This window comes from Mya arenaria, chromosome 9, assembly GCF_026914265.1.
Source record: "Mya arenaria isolate MELC-2E11 chromosome 9, ASM2691426v1".
In the NCBI taxonomy this organism is placed as follows: Eukaryota; Metazoa; Mollusca; class Bivalvia; order Myida; family Myidae; genus Mya; species Mya arenaria.
The window spans coordinates 12,521,153-12,541,859 of record NC_069130.1 but is presented as its reverse complement, the minus strand read 5'-3'; the positions used below and the strand labels follow the sequence as shown (position 1 = coordinate 12,541,859).

The 20,707-nt window shown below is 35.6% G+C and overlaps 2 protein-coding genes across 2 annotated transcripts; one reads left to right on the top strand and one right to left on the bottom strand.

Annotated features, from left to right (window-relative positions):
* Positions 1–1,065: 1,065 nt before the first annotated feature.
* LOC128203248 (ropporin-1-like protein) lies at positions 1,066–4,435 on the top strand. The gene is made up of 6 exons (XM_052904566.1): positions 1,066–1,184; positions 1,585–1,757; positions 1,954–2,077; positions 2,718–2,879; positions 3,508–3,683; positions 4,080–4,435. Exons 2-6 carry the CDS (start codon positions 1,621–1,623, stop codon positions 4,150–4,152), a joined length of 672 nt encoding a protein of 223 aa, XP_052760526.1. The 5' UTR covers positions 1,066–1,184; positions 1,585–1,620; the 3' UTR covers positions 4,153–4,435.
* A 1,118-nt stretch (positions 4,436–5,553) lies between these two features.
* LOC128203109 (uncharacterized) lies at positions 5,554–19,911 on the bottom strand. The gene is made up of 13 exons (XM_052904383.1): positions 18,763–19,911; positions 18,404–18,474; positions 15,708–15,863; positions 13,862–13,951; positions 12,901–13,076; positions 12,376–12,571; positions 10,919–11,093; positions 9,832–10,125; positions 9,480–9,533; positions 8,474–8,602; positions 8,128–8,244; positions 7,673–7,815; positions 5,554–7,186 (listed from the first exon to the last, which is right to left on the bottom strand). The coding sequence occupies exons 1-13, from the start codon at positions 19,835–19,837 to the stop codon at positions 7,052–7,054; spliced, it is 2,811 nt and encodes a 936-aa protein (XP_052760343.1). The 5' UTR covers positions 19,838–19,911; the 3' UTR covers positions 5,554–7,051.
* Positions 19,912–20,707: the final 796 nt, after the last annotated feature.

The window sequence follows — 20,707 nt, the reverse complement described above, 5'->3', positions numbered from 1 at the left end:
AATTAGGCATATAGAGCATGGAATTTAGAGGTACATTTACCTTAAAAAGGTATTGAGTTAGAGCCATTAACTTCACGAAGATGTTAGTCTTTATCTGAAGTTATTCTACATGTAAGGGGGTGCACCTGGTGTCAAGGTCACTGTTACTACAAATAGAAAAAAAATATCTTCATATCTTTGGTGCAAGTTAAACTATAGTGAAGAAGTTCGGTAGGTAGGTATAATATTTGGATATGGAATGTATGGTATTGCGGCAGATACTCTATGCATATTCAGTCTGAATCCAAAAGGCCAGCCATTTGTTGAGAAGAGACATTTGTTGGGGTAAAGGAATGCTAGCAATCTGCTTGCTTGGTTGTTTTTTTTTAATATATAAGGCGGAACCGATATGTCTGATATGTCAAATTTAACTGTAACTAAATACTGTAACTTTTTGAAAATTGTTCATGTAGAAACATGCATCCCTTTTTGTGCAGGCAGCTCGATCTTGATTCAGACAACAGTAATAGTTACACAACTAAAGAAGTTGCGGCTAAAATGTTTGCCACAAATAGATTCAACGGTTACAAGATATGATTTATATGCATTATAATCTATTGTTGAACAGTTAAACCCCTTTCATAAATAAATGGAATTTATCAAATAATTCAAATTGGATCAACTCAGAGCTGAAAACTCACTTGTTTTGCCTGTTGACAACAAACCAAACTCACGTGCGTCCAGGCAGGGAATCAAGACCAAAGCTCTTTTATTTGAAGCCAGTGTGCTTAGCGACCATCCTAATCGCAATGAATTTGAAGTGATATTTTAATGTGAATTATGTTAATAGATAACACATATTGAAATATAAGAGGTATTTAGAAAACATTTTTTTTTCATTTCCTGCGTGTTCAAACTGTTATTTAAGAGTAATCATATCTAGAGTCATTGTCAGCATAAGACATAGAGTACGCTCCCGCTGCGTAATCTCGTGCCTGTCTGCATTGTAACAAAGGCTAAAATGCTACTGAAAGGGGAATAACCGCTACCAATAAAAATATTAGTTGTATGCAATCAAACATACCGGAAAGAATGACAGATGCGCAGATGAATGCGCGTGCCGTTGCCAACAACAACAAACATCGTCTACACTCTGCTTGTTTACATTTTTGAAAGGAACATAACGTCGATTTGCTTATCAAAAGGTTTGTTTTGCTTATGCAAGTATTTTTAAAGAAATAAAATCAATGTTAAAGAAAACGTTAATAATGGCTAATACGGTTAAATGACCGTCTTCTTATTCCAGCGGATAATTTATGCCATTTTGTTCGTACTCGTTCATTTTCATACCAACACTTGCTACGTTGATATTTTACTATGATATGTTGATATGGGTCCCATGAACAGCATATATTCAGTTACAATTAATTTTGTGTATGCGAGGAATTGCATGTAGTCAAGTGGACATGGGACCTACATCCTTTTAAACCATAACACTGTGTCAGAGACTAAAAAATTCATGGTAAACCCTGTTAACATATACATACCAGGTGTACTCTAGTGATGTGTACTGAATGGTTTGGATTTATTATTTGAACAATTCAGGTCTTGCAAGAGTGATTTTATAGAACAAAAGGAAGAATGCCAGGGAATCCAGATGAGCCGTTTTACTGCAACCAGCAGATAAACATCCCACCACAGCTGCCCGACATCCTAAAGCAATTTACAAAAGCTGCAATCCGCACACAGCCATCAGATGTTCTTAGCTGGTCTTCTGCGTAAGTTTGGTGATCACAATAATGTGTTTACTTGAACATTAATTATCCTTCAAGAAATATTTTACTACTCTTCTTTTTCAAAAAAGGCATCAGGAATTTAATGAATTGATACCTAAGCTGTTTCGGCTAATGTTGTAGAGCCTGAAATTTCTTTACTTTAATAATAATCTAAAAGAAATAATATATTTGTTTTCAGGTATTTCAAGGCAATGTCAAAGGGTGAGACACCTCCAGTTAAGGAGCGTCTCGAAATGCCAGTTGCAACACAAAAGACAGACACTGGGCTCACCCCTGGCCTTCTCAGAGTTCTGAACAAACAGGTACCTATCAGTCAGTTTGATAAGTTTCCTTTGGGCAACAATTATCAAACACTTGGTTGCCTGGATGAAAGTTACTACATTTCAAACATGATCAATGACCAAGGGTAACAAAGTACAAGCCTTTACTAAAGGAAATTCAAAATTAAGATCTATTAGTTTGATTGGTATTTTGCACAGATAAAAAGAGAAGTTGTACCAACACAAAGTTTTACTATTGCAAAGTTGTACAATACTTGGGAAACTTGCCCCATATACCGGTATGTTACCAAGAACAACATGTTGAGCCCATGATTTCAAAAACTCAGTGCATGCAGTGTTTGTCTTATAACTAAAAAACAAAACAAAAAGTATATAAAAAAAATATTGGACAACTTCTTCAAATCTGGCACAAATTCCCACTGGTACAACTTCTCCTGTACACTTTGCGCAGAGAAATGTTGCAGATCTTTTTATACCAAACTTTTGTAAAAGGGCCAACGCTTTTATTCAATCATTCATGAACATCATTGAAGCCTGATGACCAATTACAGCAATTGATTTTTTAAATGAAACAAAAAAAAAACATACTGTAAATTGAATTTAAAGAGAATGATCAAAGGTTACATACCAAACAACAATGACAACATTTCTGTACTTTCAGCTTGGGCCAAAAAAGACAGCTCCTCTGCGACAAATTGAGGAGAAATGGACAGATTTGGCGCTTCCAAAAGAACAGTTTGATGATCTGGTCAGAATAGGAAGTTTTGGTGGTGATGTGGAATGGAATAAATTCTTTGCATTAGCATGCTCCGCTGTGGCAGATGTGAGTAGTCCGATATTTAAACTACCATATTGTTATTCAATTTATTAATGTTCAACAACTAAAAGAGAAAAGTTGAGTCTTTTTGCTAAACTAAAAGTATGGTGCCTAAGCTTGTGTATTAAAGTTGTATACTAATGTAAAAAAGCTAACAACCAGTTAATTGATATTACAATCTATCTATAAGTACTTCATGTATGATCATAAGTCCAAAGGAAACTGATAGCCAGAATCATTTAGAATTATTAATTTGTTCATTCTGTGCTTGAGCATTAAGAAAATGCCCAACTGCAAAAAGAACAAGATCGAAATACTGATATGAGAATGTCATGTCGTTCACATTAACAACTCAGTGATTCAAGTAAGCTTGAGTGCATCATTCGGGACTCACATATTTTATAGCCATGGGTCCTGAGCAAAAATTCTGAGAGTCCCAAGCTTAGCTTTGTCCAATTAATTAATGCATAAGAAAGCATCCTGCTGATACACAGTTCAATAATAATGGTTCCCAGGGCTTGGGATGCACAGCAAAAATATTCATTAACATGTACACTGATATTCTACAGTGTACTCATGTGTATTTTTCTACCTTGTCTTTTCTCTCATAAAGAACAACCCTTTTTTCTTGCAGAATATCACACAGGCCATGAAGACGGTGTGCGAGATATTGACAGCCGAGCCTGAAGGTGGATCAGCCAAAATTCCCTTCCCTCTTTTCAAGGATATTTACACTTACCTAGCACAAATTGATGGTGAAATCTCACAGTCACAGATCAACGAAGTATTCTCCTTCCTTCAATATGACATGTAAGTTTTACTTATGTTTAGCTTGACACAATTTTGTGTTGTCTTATTTAATATTGGAATCAACTCGAAAAATCACTCAAAATGTTCAAATGAAACTTAGGACACTTGTATTCAATGCTTAATGCATTATGTGCAACAATGCCCATAACTCTTCTAAAATGTTTTCTAGAGATATATCTCTAGAGAGAGAGAAACAGATGAGTGGAGCATCAACTCTTAGTACTTTAAACATGTACATTAAGTCATAACAAGATGAGACCATTGCCCATATTGATATAACAGTGACCAGTGAATTTATCATAGTTTAATGTGATTCAATATAACAATTAAAATATATCATTGACAATAATTTTAGGTACATACATTTATCAAACATGCACCCATCTTCTATTTCAGAGAAAAGCAAGAAAACTATGTGATGCCGCGAAACTTCTTAAGTCCCGAGTGCCCCAAGATGGGATCCACATAGACAGCCTTGAAATCCCCTCAATACTATTTTCTGTGCCTGCATTTTTGGAATAAATCAGTTCTTATTTACATACAAACAGTGGACAATGGAATTATAAAATCTTAAGTGTTTTGATTAAATTTGAAATTTCATTAATTTTTGAGTTTGTATTTGATATGTTTTGAATCTGAAATGTTGGAACGTTTGTGTTTTCTATCTGGACTATTTGGAAGTAAATTATTTACAATTCTGATGTTGAGATTGTTAATGTGATGTATTTTGTAAATAAATATCTTTTATCAGATATATTTGTAGTATTTCAATGAACTTGGTGATAAAGGGGATATCACTATGGCATAGTATGCATTTTGTAGGTTGTAGCCAAGTTTTAAAAAGGGCACCGAGCTGCAGAAGAGATCCAGGGGGCTAAGGGAGAAAAGGGTACATTGTATTGGACTGTAATGAATTGAATATTATAAATTTTACAGCAAATGTTAGGGATTGTGATTGAAGTTATATAAGGTTTCAACTGTCAAATACGTTTGAAAGTCACATGGACAGTGTGCAGCCCCCTTCTATAGCCCTTTAATTAAAAGCCTAATGCATTTGTTCTGGTGCTTTGTAACTGCATCACATTTGCGATATATACCAAATTGTCTACATGGAGGTTGAAACAATGGCAATAGTAATGCATTTAAAATTCATCGAATACAATCAACTAGTTCATTGATGTCCTTGACAAAATGCATGGGCTGTTTCTGAGATATGTTCATGCCTGGGTGGCCTGTGGATAGTGGCTTACATGCAACACATACCGGTAATCCAAATAATGTAATCAAATTGGGTATTTGCACTAAAGCTAGTTAAATTGCAACACCAACCTGAGTATAACTGTATATAATCATGGTCATGATTATCTATAATCTGTTCATTTTAGATTCCAATAAAATATATGCAAAAAAAAGTTTAAACAACACCGGAATTCAACAAGGATTAAATTAATATATGTACCATATTCATTTGTATGCAACATTGATGTGGAAATTTGCAAAGCTTGAACATAGCCGTTTCAGAGAATCAACAAACTTAGCAGCAAATGCCTGTATAGCAATATTTCAAATCAACAACTTAAGTTGGGAAGGTGAGGGGACTAAGGGTGTTTATTTGCAGATGATATGAAAATAAGAAAACCTTTAACCAAGACTTACCAAGTTATAGTACCAACATGGGCTTCACATTCAGATTTGTATGAACTCAAAGAGGGCTATGGCTGCAAAGGGGTCTGATAATGATAAGGGGGAATATATCTCCTTAGACAGGGCCAACTGATTCCATTCCTCAGGTATGGTAACATACCAAATCCCAATCCTGAAAATTAGGTTTAAGATCTGTGTCACAGGTAAAAAGATTTTAGAAGCAAACTTATTTTTAATCAATTTATTGTTTCATTTGTCTTACACTTATATCACAAAACTATAACAACAGCAGCAGCACATTTGTAACAAAACAACAAAAAGCATCTAAATGTATTCACAATGTAAAAACTGAATAACAAGTACCGTACATGTTTGTAAGCTGCTGCTTTCATCTAAAATCCTGTTTTAAAAAATATCGATGAAACAATAATTCGGAAACAATAATTCTTTAAAGTATCATTAATTGCAATATACATACAAAACTTTCATTAGTTTACACAATGCTCTGGACATTCTGTTTTGTACTTGGAATTACTCAATGACACTACAACTGAGAGCAATTTTCTGACATCATATCAACTGTTTTACACAAGTAACCATGATTAACCTTTGATATTTGACATCCAAGATCATTCACGTGACAACAACAAAAAATATTTAAACATTGTAACGATACTATTGACTTTAATTTAAATTGAATCTTCAGAAAAATAAACACTTTTGTTAAAGACCATAACTAGATAGAAGTAAATTTATGCTTCAATTGGATTAAATGGATTTATAATTGTACTTATTGAATACTCAATAACACAATAGCACCATTTATGGTTTATCATTTATCGTTTACAATCTAATTTTCTATACCAACTTATTTTTTTCCACATAAAAGAGAATCAAATATAATAAACAGATAAGAACTGTGGCCAGTTAAAACATTTGCCGAACCAGTTACAAAATACCTGTATGGAATGAACACATGGGTCTACAAATGAGCTATGATCACAGAATTACAATTAATACTGGCAATATTACCACCTAATCTATGTTCTCCTTCTGTATTTTATAAAGCACCATTAAGCATCCACCAAAAAGATACAACAATGTTGATACAATTTTAATACATAATGTTATTACATATTTTGGCACTTAGCCTCCAAACAAAATCTCAACTTATATAATTCCTGAACCAGAGTTTGTCTGCTGTCTTCTGTTGAAACACTCAACAATTATTGAAACCAGAGTTATGGGCCTTGCTGAACATATCATCTCTAACAAATTAACAATATGTGTTCCACTTTTCATTTAAGAATCATGAACTTTTTTTGAGTTATGGCCAAGGTTTAAAGTTTTTGCATGCCAGCAATGACAACACCGCCAAGGCTATGACAAAACCTCAACTTTTTAGATAGACAAGCTTCAAATGAATATCATTTTGAATGAGGCCTATCTAGCTTAGCAAACCAAAAATATGTATCATACCTGCACCCTTCAAGGTTAAATAGTGTCTGTAACAAATTTGAATGTCTGCATATCAATTATTAGGAAGCTTTTAAATAGCCCTGTGCACCATTGAGGTGCAATTCTTACTCCATATAATCTGACAAGGTCCTGATATATATGATAATAAGATTGATGGTAAATCCAACAAATTCGAAAGTGTGGTATGTGTGAGTTTATATCACAACGAAGCATATAAATTTTAATTAAAAAAAAAACACAACACATCATCCAACGAGGTCCTGTAAATTGATTGTAGATCCAACAAACTCGGAGGTGTGCGAGTCATGTATGGTGGGCATATCGAGCTGGGGGGTGAGACTTGAATCATCAGAGTACAGGTCAGGGTGGGGCGGGTCATCCTGAAACAAAATGGTGAATATAATGATTGGTTTAATGATTGAAATGCTTAATCCATCTTGAATAATTGCTTCACCAATGTTGTTTTGAAACTCTTTTTGTAAGTGTCTTACATTTTTAGCTTATTTTTATGACCATGGTTAATTCATTATACTTTGTTGCTTTCACCTTACGAAGATTAAATAGAGTCAAAACATGATGTGGTGGTGGGAGTTGGTAGTGTGTTGGGAGTTGGTGTGGTGGTCAGAGTTGGTCCTCTTTTTTCGATATTTATAAACTCAGTCGAATTCATGAACTTACAGTCTTAATACATGAACTTTCGGTCTAATACATAAACTTACAGTCTGTGTCAGAGACATGAACTTACAGTCCAAGACATTAATGTTCATGAACTGAAGGGTACTTGCAAGACTAGTCACTACCTGAAAAAGATTGTAGTCTTGTAGACACCCCTCAAAATAACATACAGCAATATTATAGCCACAAACCTGTAAGAGCTGCATCTGTACATAGAGCACGCCAGTCTCAGGGTCGCGGAATGTTATGCCATGTGATCGCAGTCTCTCAGAGTCCTCACTGCTAGCTCCATTCTCCGTAGGTGACATGTCCATGGCCTGGGGCTCTGAACTTTCTGTTAAAATAAATTGCTAAGAATTACAAGAGTGGCTACCTCTAATTCCCCATAGTTTAATTTTCATCACCAAAAATGTATGCTAGCCTACACAAAACTCATTAAACATACATTGCATTTTGATACCAAGGAAAATAAGTTTTTCATTGTACTTAATTATCTTTTATAAATCATTTCAACTTGACATGTAAAGGAAAATAAAAAATCTTCAAACACAGCTCAAGATCTTGTTCTTTTAAACGACAAACTCATTTAAGCATGCACAAGAACATTAACACATCTTAACTAAATGACAACACAACAAAATCGCACCATCAATTCCAGCTTTTTCCCGGAGTAGCCTCTGCCGTTTCTTCGCCTTCTCGACCAGATTATGGTTGCTGTTGTAATCTGTACGGGCAGAACCCTGACGATCTTTCTCTCCCGGTTCTGAAACAACACACAGGTAGATTAACTACAGGTCTATCATTTGCAATAAAAAATGCAGACATATAAAAATGGCATAACATAATGAACATTTTTTGTTGAATATTCGGCCAAGTTTTTGCCAAGAATTTTAAATTTCGGGCTTGCTAATTCAGAAGTCTTATTTCACTGACTTAAGTTATGACTATAACAGCACTAATGCACTAGGCTTTAGTATGTTATAATAATGTACCTTTCTTTGAAAATATTTTCTGAGTTTTTCCCTGCTTGCTGCGAGACTCTGTTGTGTCACACTTGGACTCGGGCTCCTTTTTAGGTTTGGTGTAGTGAGTTACAGCCACTGAACCATCAGTACTGTCCACTGAAGGGGAAAAGATGGAACATAATTTAATAAAAAATATTAATTATTTATCATAAATATTTGAATTAATTTTCACAATGAATCATGCTTTAGACTACAGTTATACATGTAGTAAACCATAAGGATTTTTTTTTTTAAAAAGTCACCAAGTAGGGTTAAAATGAATTTAAAGGGAATGTACACCAGATTGGCAACAGAAAAAGTTTTTTTCTGCAACGAATCTCAGAACAATTATCTAATAGAATGTGTTACGCTTTGCTACCATAATTGTAAAAACAGGTACCAAAATGTAAAAAAAAAATGTGTCGGAGACCGGGTTCGAACCCGTGTCGCCAAAATTGCAGTCCAGCGTCATATCCACTGAGCTACAATGGCTTACTCTAATTGGGTGACATAATTAAGCTATACACCTACCCTGGTAATATCACATGATAACACCCACTAGCCAATCACACATAAGGAATGAATTCTACCTGGTAGACATACCCAGTAATCTTTTTTAATGGAAAAATACGAAATAACTGCTAAACTTAAATAAATTGTAAACTATGTGGTACTTCAGTTAGTAAGTTTCAATGCATTGTACACATCGATGCCAAGTTTATATCAGTTTTCGACGATTTTCTCTTTTTTTAGCTATTTTATCATACAGAGTACAGCCCCTTTAATTAAGATACATATTAAAGAATATATTGCCTTGTCTTTATAAGCCACACATAAATCATTTTCCTACTATTGATACAAATGTTGACATTCTTAAATCAACTAGTACCGCTCTGGACCTTAGAAGACTGTTTTCATGGTTGTGTATTTAGTTTAGTCAGACACTCGTATACAGCAAGCAGTTTCATAGAAGGCAACAAACAAGATGTAGTACCTGTTGTGGCCATGAACTCTACAGCATCCAATGTCATGAAACCATCTTTAGAAGCTGAAAAATAACAAAATGTCTGAATTCATGTTAAATAACCACTAATAACTGTTAGGTAGTACATTAAGATTTTTTAACGTTTGTCAATTCTTTTTAGTTTTGAAACCAGTAAACTTCATTTTTGATCTTGAACGAAACATGAAATTAGGCTGATTGCTACTAAGAATGAACAATATATTCCACATGTTATTTGAAATAACAACAACCAACTTTAATGGCAAGTGCAGAAGCTGTACATTGTATTTCTTAACAACCCAAGTTGCAAACACAAGCAATAAAACATATTAAAGTCAATTACCTTTCACGTCAACAGCTGCGGGCTGAACTACAGTCTGCTTAGCACCAATCCCATGATGCAACAGTGGAATGACGTCAATGGACGCCGCATCTTCTGGCCTGGCAGTTCCAGGAAAGTGCTTCAGAATGTGTGCCCGCAATTTCGCCTTGTTGTCAAAACACAATCCACATTGCTCCATTGGGCAGTGGTATTCGATTATGCGTTCTCCATTGTCGTCATACCGTTTTGATTCCCGCTTGTGCCGTTTCATGTGAACATAAACGCTACTCTTGGAAACAAACTTTTGGCCACAGTCTGAAAGATATGATTAGTGAACATGTCATTGCTTCTCAAGGGTTAACTAGAGCTATCTTAGGAGTGATGAATACCTCCAGATGCTGCCTAGACACAGGAATAATCAAGGGTCATATTTTGAAATTAAACATGAGTATGTGCATTATGAATTTTATCAACATTCTGCTATTGTTATTTCAGTCTGACACAAAAAAATTCAGCGATCAAGAGCCAACAGATTTTTCAGACTATTTTTTAATAACTCTTGTTTGAAAAAGTGAAATGTCACACAAATTGCCCAAGATAAATCTCCTAAAATATAATAATATACCGTACTTAAGAATGTCATCTAATATTGCTACAACTACTGTATACCTTAACAACAAGTAAGCCAACTGCATTTAATGGTTAGGGGCATAGCTCTGATGTTCCTTGAATGATTTATCTCACAATCAATTTTAATCAATACATTATGCCCACAAACACTGTTACTGTGTATGTTTGGTTGCAATGGCATCAGCAAAACCATGTGCAGACAAATGTGTTATACCAGTTGTTGCATTTGCAATCAAACAAGTCTCATAAAGGTTGTACATTCAAATTACCAGACATAGAATTCAACATCCAGCAACAGTTTTAAACATTACATAATTTCAATTTGCAAATACAATGCGAAAAATAATGCTGAGATTAGATAATTTCATTGCTTTACTTCTGCTGTATTGCTAGAAATCCTAAACATTAATGCATTACGATGAAATAATTTTCAATTTAACCTGTTCAATCCGACAAATTGCCCCTGTATTTCACTAACCTTCAACTGGACAGGTGAAAGGTTTGATGCCAGTGTGAATAATCATGTGACCCTTGAGATGTTCCGACCGCATGAACGCTTTCCCACATACATTACAGATCCACTTTCTGCTGTTTGTGTGTTTTGTCATGTGGCGTGTCAGCTTGCTGGCTGTCGAGAATGCCCAGGTACATCCCTTATAATTTAAGGAAAACATGCAGATAATATCTTTCTGTTGTTTAAAGTCACAGCAAAAACAAAACTGTTTTCAGTCAAAGATATTGCCATCAAAACACTAATGCTCTGCCTACAGTAAAACTCCAAGGGTTTTGGAATTAATGCCATCTGTAACCTTCACATAAGCCAACATGGATTTAAATAATGTAAACTAATTATGCCAGTTTGGTGTGTAGTAACATTGTTTGTCACCACACATTTTGATTACACTAGTTAGTAGTTGACAATACATTTTGATGATGCAGAGCTAATAAGGCTTTCATGATTAATATAAGATTACGCTTTAGGTACAACTTATGTTCAAAAAATGAGGAAATCCACTGTGCCACAAACTCAGTTTTGAAGGACAGAGGTACAGTAGAATTATGATCAATATGAGACAAATGTGTAACACATATACTACCTATCAGTCTGTACTTGAGGACAGCAGGCCCTGATGTGTTACCATGGTGACGACTGTCACTCATGTTTCTATAGCCATTGTCCTTAGAGCCAGAGGACTATCAACAGTCAACTAGCTTACCGGTTACATGTTAATGTACATGTAACTTTCAAATGGCATTATGATTATAAAAAAGATTCTCACAAAACAATACCGAATAACCTTTGCTTTTGTTTTTGTTTTCATTATATTACAACATAATCTTTCATTTTTACAGGTGCACTAAAATGCCAATATTTCTGTATATACAGGTAATCATGGAACAGATATCAATCAGACGGTCAAAAGCCTCCAATTAATTTGAAATACAGTTATAGTTGGACACCCCCACTCCAATGTTTTAGGACATAACAACGTGTAGCTATGACAATCCTAAATTGTTATAACCTTGAATGTTTAATCGTGAACAAGGAAAAGGATAATTATATTTGCCCATTGGTGTAGGGGATTTATATAGGGAGAATTTTTACCTATTATAAAAGCAAAGCTAACTGGGTTTTTTAAAAATGAAATTAACATTCTTCATACTGCATCCACTTACATTGGTATGTTTATAAATTCCATTACATCAAACAATTAACATTCCAACCATAACCATAACAAATATCTTTTTCATTAGGAACAGATCTTAACATAAGAGCTGACTCTATACTACAAATCTTACAAACAGGTTGGGTACAGGTGAACGGCTTCTCCCCCCAAAGGCTGACCCTGTAAATCTTACTAAAAGGGTGGGTACAGGTATCATATATTGCTTCTACCCCCCAAGAAATAACTCTATTCTGAAAATCTTACTCACAGGTTGAGTACAGGTATACGGTTTCTCCCCTGTATGCGTGCGCTGGTGTTGCCTAAGTCTGCACATCTTATCAAACTGGCGTCCACAGCCCTCAAAGTTACAGATGAGCGACTGGGGTTCCAGCTGATGGACACGGCGGTGCGAGCCCAGACAGTATGGGGTCAGGAACAGCTTGTTACAACCCTCGTGGGGGCATCTGCAACAAGATTTAACGTGAAAATGAATGGAACTATTTTTCTGCATTACAAAGTTTCGAAAGCCTATTTTCCTGCTGTATATAGTGTTGATTAAATGGAATAATACAGCATGGGTTCCGAAGATGCTTTCACTAAGAAATAACACAGTATGGCTCTCAACAAATAATAATCTTATCATTCCCACTATTAAAATTCCATGACATTGCAATCACTAACAGAAGTCAAAACTGCCAAAACTGTGAGTAATGTTTTTCATCCTGCATTTTCAAAGCATGTGGACACTAGAAAACACTATAAATGTAGCTATTAAAAGTTAGCAATGACTTACTTGTATGTCTTTTCTATGCCCTCATGTGTTCTCATGTGTTTATCAAGCTCCCTGCGTGTTTGAAATCGCCGACCACACCCCTCAACAAGACATTCTTCCGTGCATGGCCGATCATGGGTCTTTAAATGCGTCTTCAGGTTGTATATGGTTGTAAATTTCTTCTTACACTCGCCACACTTAAATCAGACACACATGGAATTTAATTCATTTTCAAAAATGACAATCTGTTATCACATATGTGTCTCACATTGATAACCTACAATCATTGATATAGTTGCAGTTTTATAAAGTTTAGTTGAACAAACGAACAAAAGACAAGAGTAGTCACAGTAAATTACGAATGCCCCCGATGTGTCATCCAGTTCAATGATTATGCAATTACTTATATGTCTACATTCAGGAAGAGTTTTCATAAACTTTAAGCATATGCCAACCCGGATGACTGTTGACTTCAAGTGAGACTGTATATGCATATAAGCAGCATTATACAATGATAAACCTGTAAATTTATCAATATGTGACCTTGACCTTTGAGGTAGGGATGTCTTATGAATTAAACACATACGCAAAGTAATTCTAAAATCACTTCCTGCATGACAAACTTACAGCCTGGACACGGAAAATCGAACAGATGCATGGTGAGATATTATTATGCCCTTCCACAGGGGCATAAGATTTAAACCCAAAAACTAATCTAATATACAGCAACTAATAGAACCATTCAGAATTTCAATCATTGTACATAATTTAATACAGCTTTTCTGTTAATATTCAACAGTAAGCCTTAGTGTTTTTGTTATAATAACACTAAATAGTATGATGATGAACAGAACAGAACAATACATAGTGTAATGTACAGTTCATTGTTATTGCAATAACATAAACGCATGGCATGTAAAAGCAAAATATCAAATTCATTACACACAAGTCTTTTAAGCATGTTATTGTATTGAACACACACCTCATATTCCTTGTTTCCAATATGAGATTCTATATGCCGCTTCAGTTTGTAGTTCTTGGTAAAAGACCATTCACAGCCTGGCTCTGGACACTGGACAAAGATACATAATTAATACAAGTATGTGTTGTTATATATTGGTAATTTTCAACCCTGACTGATTCCTGCCGTTGCACATGTTTAAGAATATGGGGTCATCATTCAAAACTAGGGATGCAAACAAATATTCGATCAGACGTTTGGTATTCGAATGTCAGAATTGGTATTTGAATATTCAAATTTTTTTTGTTGAATAAATAGAATAATAATAACTTTGCAACTCTGTTGTTGTGTATAAAGTTTGTTATTCTTATTTTTACAACGATTGGCCTATAATGCCAGAGGTGTGAATGTGATGACAATACACTAAACACGCGTGATATGTCATTTAGGTACATATTGTTGGGTACTATAAAAATTCCTTTCTAATATTACAATAATTGGCTATTAGACAAGTGACATCTAAAAATTTTCGGTAAATTTAAATGCCAATTAAGGATTTAAGGAATCAGCCTCCAATGTTTTGTCTTCTGTGCTGAAATCGCAAATCAATGACCACCTTTATTTAGTAGAGGTCAGTCCCAGAACGAAGCTGCTCGTCGTACTGAAAGACCTCCCATAGGAGCATAACGCCATTTGACCAGCAATCCATCTAACGTTGTTCACAAATATGAAGGCAGTGGAATTGAAATAATTCGGGTGTTTTTGTTTGTTCATAATCTTTTGCTTTCTTCTTTTTAAAAATTGGGAATTTCAGAGGCTCGTACTGGCTACGAAGTAGAGTTAAAATGCCTCGGCTATTACTTTAGCGAATACTATTAGTAATTTACTATAATTTCTAAAATATGTATTTTGGTATCCGAATATTATTCAAATATTCGATCAAAAGAATTACTGAATATTCGAATATCAGTTTTGCCATTTGTTTGCATCCCTATTAAAAACAATCAGTACAGGATTCAGGAATCACAGAAAAATGAACCACTGATGTTAAGTTTCTTTAACCATAATCTGTTTTTCATCTTAATATTGGTGATACAAGCCACCTTTCATGGCTAAATTTCATCATAATAATTGCATCTCATTTCTAATTCCAAATGTCAGATCATTATTATATCCATGTAGTGTAAACTAAGCAAGTGATTAACAAGAGCTGTCACAGAGACAGCGCGCTCGACTATTCCGCCACTTTTCGATGTATGGATTGAAAAGTTTTGGCGAAACATGCATGGATCACTGTTAGATTAGATTTCAATGCAATACATGATGTGCTGAGATATTTACATAAATTGAATGGAAAATATTTGAGGTGGTATGCAAACTTTAACAGAAGTCAAAAAAGGGGCATAAATCGGTCAAAATGCTTGATACAGTTACCTCCTCCTGTGTACAGGTTGGGGACATGATGGTGAACAAGTGTGCAAAGTTTCAAAGCCAGATGTCAATGGACTTTGAAAATATTTGAGGTGGTACGCAAATTTTACGTAAATTCTAAGTAGAAAAAGGGGCATTATTTTGTCAAAATGCTTGATAGAGTTACCTACTCTTGTGTACAGGTTGGGGGCATGATGGTGAACAAGTGTGCAAAGTTAGTTTCAAAGCCAGATGTCAATGGACTTTGAAAATATTTGAGGTGGTACAAAAACTCTTACAAAAACTTTAACATAAGTGGTTACGTCGACGCTCGGGTGATTAGGATAGCTCTCCTTATTCTTTGAATAGTCGAGCTTAAAATGAAGAAATACACTTAAAGTTACTAAACAAAACCCATTTTTTAATAAGTTGAAAAAAGGAAGATTTTCATGAATACCTTGAAAGGTCTGTCACCATTGTGAGTCATGGCATGAACATTGAGTTTAGCAAGGTTCTTGAACATTTTCCCACAGTCTTGAACGCTGCACAGGTAAACCGTCTGTGTCTTTGATTTGCTGCCACTGGCTTCTATGATTGTTGGCTGACCCAGGTCCTTTCGAGTAAAAAGCCAATCAATTATGTATACACTAAAGATTGATGTATCATTTATGCTAAAATTTAACTTTAAAAACATAATGTAGACTTTGTAGTTACAAGTACTTTGTACCTCATGCTGATTCTGTAACAGCTTCAATTATAAACAAGAGACCCAAAAGGGCCTATGCTCTACTGGCATGGCTTTTGTGGTCATATCAATCCAGAGCATGTATGTATGGGTAAAAGGCAACAGATATATAGTTTATGTTTTGTGTTTGGGTTACCTGAAAACGTAGCCCAGAAAGTATTGTAAGCAGATTAGTTGCATGAACTTTTTTAATATGTGCCAAGTAAAAGTCAACTGACAAAAAAAATGCTGTGAACCCTGGGTGTGGCCAGTAATGACATAACTTAAACATTCACAACCAATTTTGTTAAGATGAATGCACAAACTACAGAACCTAAAGCTAAAAAATGCCTTTGGGCTTTCAACAAGAACAAGGCAGAGTAATTCACAAAATCAACTGCAGAAGCAAAAAGCAAATTGTCTCTCAAAATCCTAGACTTGAAAATTGTCTCCCTTAACTCTAGACTTGAATTTACATGTACATGTAAACTTGGCTAAAAATAGAATTCGCTCATGCAGACCTGGCTAAAAATAGAGAGCATTTCTTTAAAACTTTCATGGCCCATAACATAGGCATTCATGGGCGGATCTGGCTGGTTTTCGAAAGGAACCGAACTCTAATGGATATCTAAATACTGTACAAGTTTCATTGAGATACAATCAAAACTGAAGACTGTATCGTGTTCACAACCAATAGTTTACACAATAGCATTTTTTTATACTATCAAGGGCCATAATCTAGGCCTGCATGGGCGGATCTGGCTGGTTTTCAAAAGGAACCCAGCTCTCATGGATATCTAGATACTGTACAAGTTTCATCGAGATACAATCAAAACTGAAGACTGTATCGTTTTCACAAGCAATTGTTTACAGATGCACGAACGCACGATCGCACAGATGCACATACTACGGACACATTACCATCGCATAAGCTATTCTGGCCTTTGGCCAGTAGAGCTAAAAATTAGGTCAAGAAATTTAAACAAAAGTGATTAAAAAGGGTGAAAAGGAGTTTTCAAATGGAATATGTATGTAATTCTGATCTAAAATGAGAAGAATCATCGTAAATTTGATGTACTGTTGACCATGCAAACAAAAATAAAAGAATCCCTCAAGTACCAAACCATTTTTCCAAAGCCGTAAACAAACAAACCTATTATTTTTAGGCCTTATAAATATATGTATATATACACATGTAATTGATCTGGTTGTAATGTTCATTTTAAACAGAACAGCATTATTACAACCCTTTGCAACATATTTGATACTGCAGAAACTAGAGCTGTCACAGGAGTGACGAATACCCCCAAATGCCGCCTGGACACAGGAATGGCAAACCATTCCTTTGAAAAGAGGCCATAACTCCCAAGGTTACTGCACACTGCATCTTCTTTTATCATGCATGTATTGTTTGTCCGGAAACCGTTTTTCTATTTTCGTAACAGTGCACAAAAACCTTTACTCCACTGGCCCCATTTTCAATCACAAGCATTGTCTTCACAGAGGCTGGCTATACAGCAAGTTTCATCACAATATCTCATGCCCAATTAAAGTTATGAAGCAGAAACCATTTTTCTATTTTTAGTAACAGTGACCTTGACCTTGGCACCACCAGCCCCAATATCGAACTTGACCTGTATCTTCGGAAATGTACACCTGTGTACCAAAAAATGTTCAAATCTGTCAAGCCTTTCATGAGTTATCGTCCGGAAACCATTTTTCTATTTCTAGTAACAGTGAACTTGACCCCACCAGCCCCAATATCGTACTTGATCTGTATCTTCTGATGTTACACCTGTGTACCAAAATTGTTCAAATCTGTTAAGCCTTTCATGAGTTATCGTCCAGAAACCGTTTTTCTATTTTTAGTAACAGTGACCTTGATCTTGGTCCCACCAGCCCCAATATCGAACTTGATCTGTATCTTCTGATGTTACACCAGTGTACCAAATTTTTTTCAAATCTGTCAAGCCTTTCATGAGTTATCGTCCGGAAACCGTTTTTCTATTTTTAGTAACAGTGACCTTGACCCCACCAGCCCCAATATCGAACTTGACCTGTATCTTCTGATGTTACACCTGTGTAACCAAAATTTTTCAAATCTGTCAAGCCTTTCATGAGTTATCGTCCGGAAACCATTTTTCTATTTTTAGTAACAGTGACCTTGACCTTGGCCCCACCAGCCCCAATATCGAACTTGGCCTGTATCTTCTGATGTTACACCTGTGTACCAAAATTTTTTCAAATCTGTCTAGCCTTTCATGAGTTATCGTCCGGAAACCATGAAAACCGACAGACTGACAGACAGAACGACCGACCGACCGACAAGCTCACTCCTATATACCCCCTCAAACTTCGTTTGTGGGGGTATAAAAAATATTTGTGGTAACTGGTTGAAAGCACGTTTTTTTGTTAAGGTCTTGCTATACCTGAGGTTGTATGACTGTCGTCTCTTTCAGGTCTTCTTTGTCCTTTGCTGGATTTGCTAGCAGGATATAACCTGTGAACAGAACAATATATGTCATTCATTAAGCATGTACACCAATTTATGTAAAAGTTGAAATGATATCAATATCCGCCAGGTCACTCGTCAGAGCCAAAAGTTGTTTGAAAGAAGTGGTCAAAGTTATCTATTGGATTATACAACCATTTGCTATTAATTATTGACAAAATATAAACCCTTTATTGTTCAATTGAATAGTTAAATGACAACCAACGCCATGTTAACTGAGTTTAATAAAAGATAATCAGTAACTGTGAGTAGCTTCTAATAATAAATTAAACTTACTTGGAACACATGATGGGAGATTTGTAGTCGAATCGCTTGAACTGGAATTTGAGACTGGGGTACCTGCATTTTGCAGTTTCTTTAAGTCTGATATATTCAGATGATAGAGCTGACGCCCTTGACTAGTGTCCACTAATATCTTTGTAGAATTACTTATATTATCTGTAGCTATTGAAATTGTTGTCAGTGCTAAACTTTCTGATACAGTTTGTGCTGGTGCTACATTATTAGTGTCTAAAATAACAGTTTCCATACTTGGCTTAACAGTACACAATTGGCCTCCATTTAAGACGCTAGCGTTATTAAATGAATTATCTATCAAATGCTGGTTTGAGACATCTTCTAGTTCACTTGTATCTTGATCTGAGTTTTCTATGATCGTTATCACACCATCTTGGATTGTTATATTGGAATTTGCCTTGAGACTATTTATATCTAATTCACCAAGATTTATTTCACTATTACCAAAAGATATAATCTGCTGTTTTTGAACGCCATCATTTTCTATGACACCTGTTCGACTATCAATAACTGCGCTAGACGGAAGTGGTTCAACTGTTTGCCATGAAGTATCAGCAACAGCTATGTTGTTTCCCGATAAAGTCAAATATGGTGTCGCGTACTGTGCACCTTGAGAAGTATTCGTAGTGATCGGTCGACTACTCTGGCTTGCTGAAGAGGAAACCAATCCATCGGTCTGAACTATTACAGGAAATTCGATGCCTTCTTCCACGGCAGACTGCTGTGTTATGTCGAATTCCAAATGGCCAAAATTCTTACAGCGTGCCTTCAACCATTCGGCATTATTTTCAACAACTGCATTTTCATAACTATCTAAACAATCTGTCCCAAGCTCAGGGAGAAAGGGTAAGTTTTCGCAGATACTATTGTCATCTGTGTCTGTCTTTGTGACGCCATCTTGGTTCACTAACCTATCCGCAACTGAACTTTCACAATCTGCGAGAGATTCTGTGGTTAAATACTGGCCATTAAGAGTCAGTGTATTTTCAGAGTCATGGACGTGTTTTTGCCCATGGGCGCAGCCATTTTCTTTGGGCCCCCTTTCAAGCGACATTACAGCCCCGTGCGGTTTTCCAACATGGGGTTCGCCATTATAAAATCAAGAACTCAATCGTAACTACTCGGTAATCTACGGCAAGCTCGGAAATAGCCGATCGTGTTCCGAATTATCCAAATCTGAGCTCGGTACATGACGTCACTACAATATGCGTGGAATAAAACCTATACCGCACACCCATTTACGCTCAGTAAAAGCGTAACGAGAATTGGAAAAAGGCGTAAAGAGTTTCGTTACCGTTTTTCCAACTTTTTATAAAAAAAATTGTCTTGGAATACGCAAATGTTTGCGTAAATATCTGCAAACCAGTGATGAAAGACTGCTGACAAAAGATCAAATCGCAGATGGAATAAGACTCAATATTAGTTAAACAAAAATCAGTTTGTTCATTACACCGTTCCAATGAGCAACTTGAGCATATTCTTGGTTGTTAAACCAACGTTTATGTGTACTTATTTCAACAGCATCACAATTGATTTGTATCGGAGCGTACATTTAACGAACAACCAACCCGAAAATCTCCGATCATCCTTGGAATATTTCAATAAGCAATGCTAGTTTAAAATGAAATTAACCGAGAAATGTATCATCACAAATATGTAGACTCAATGTCACTGCTCATATAATGAATATAATTGTGATACAACTGTCGGCTCCTGAATTTGGTAATGGGGATGAGGAGTTTTTTATGCATTTTAAAAACATCTTAAACATTGACTAATAAACGTAAACAAATAATACGATTTGCTGATTTTAAAGGGGGGTGGGGGAGGGGGGTACTACGAAATCGCTTCCGCTGGAAACGCCAGAAGCCCCTTTTAGTTGATGTCAGTTGTAAATTTATCTATATAAGAGTGATATTTTCGT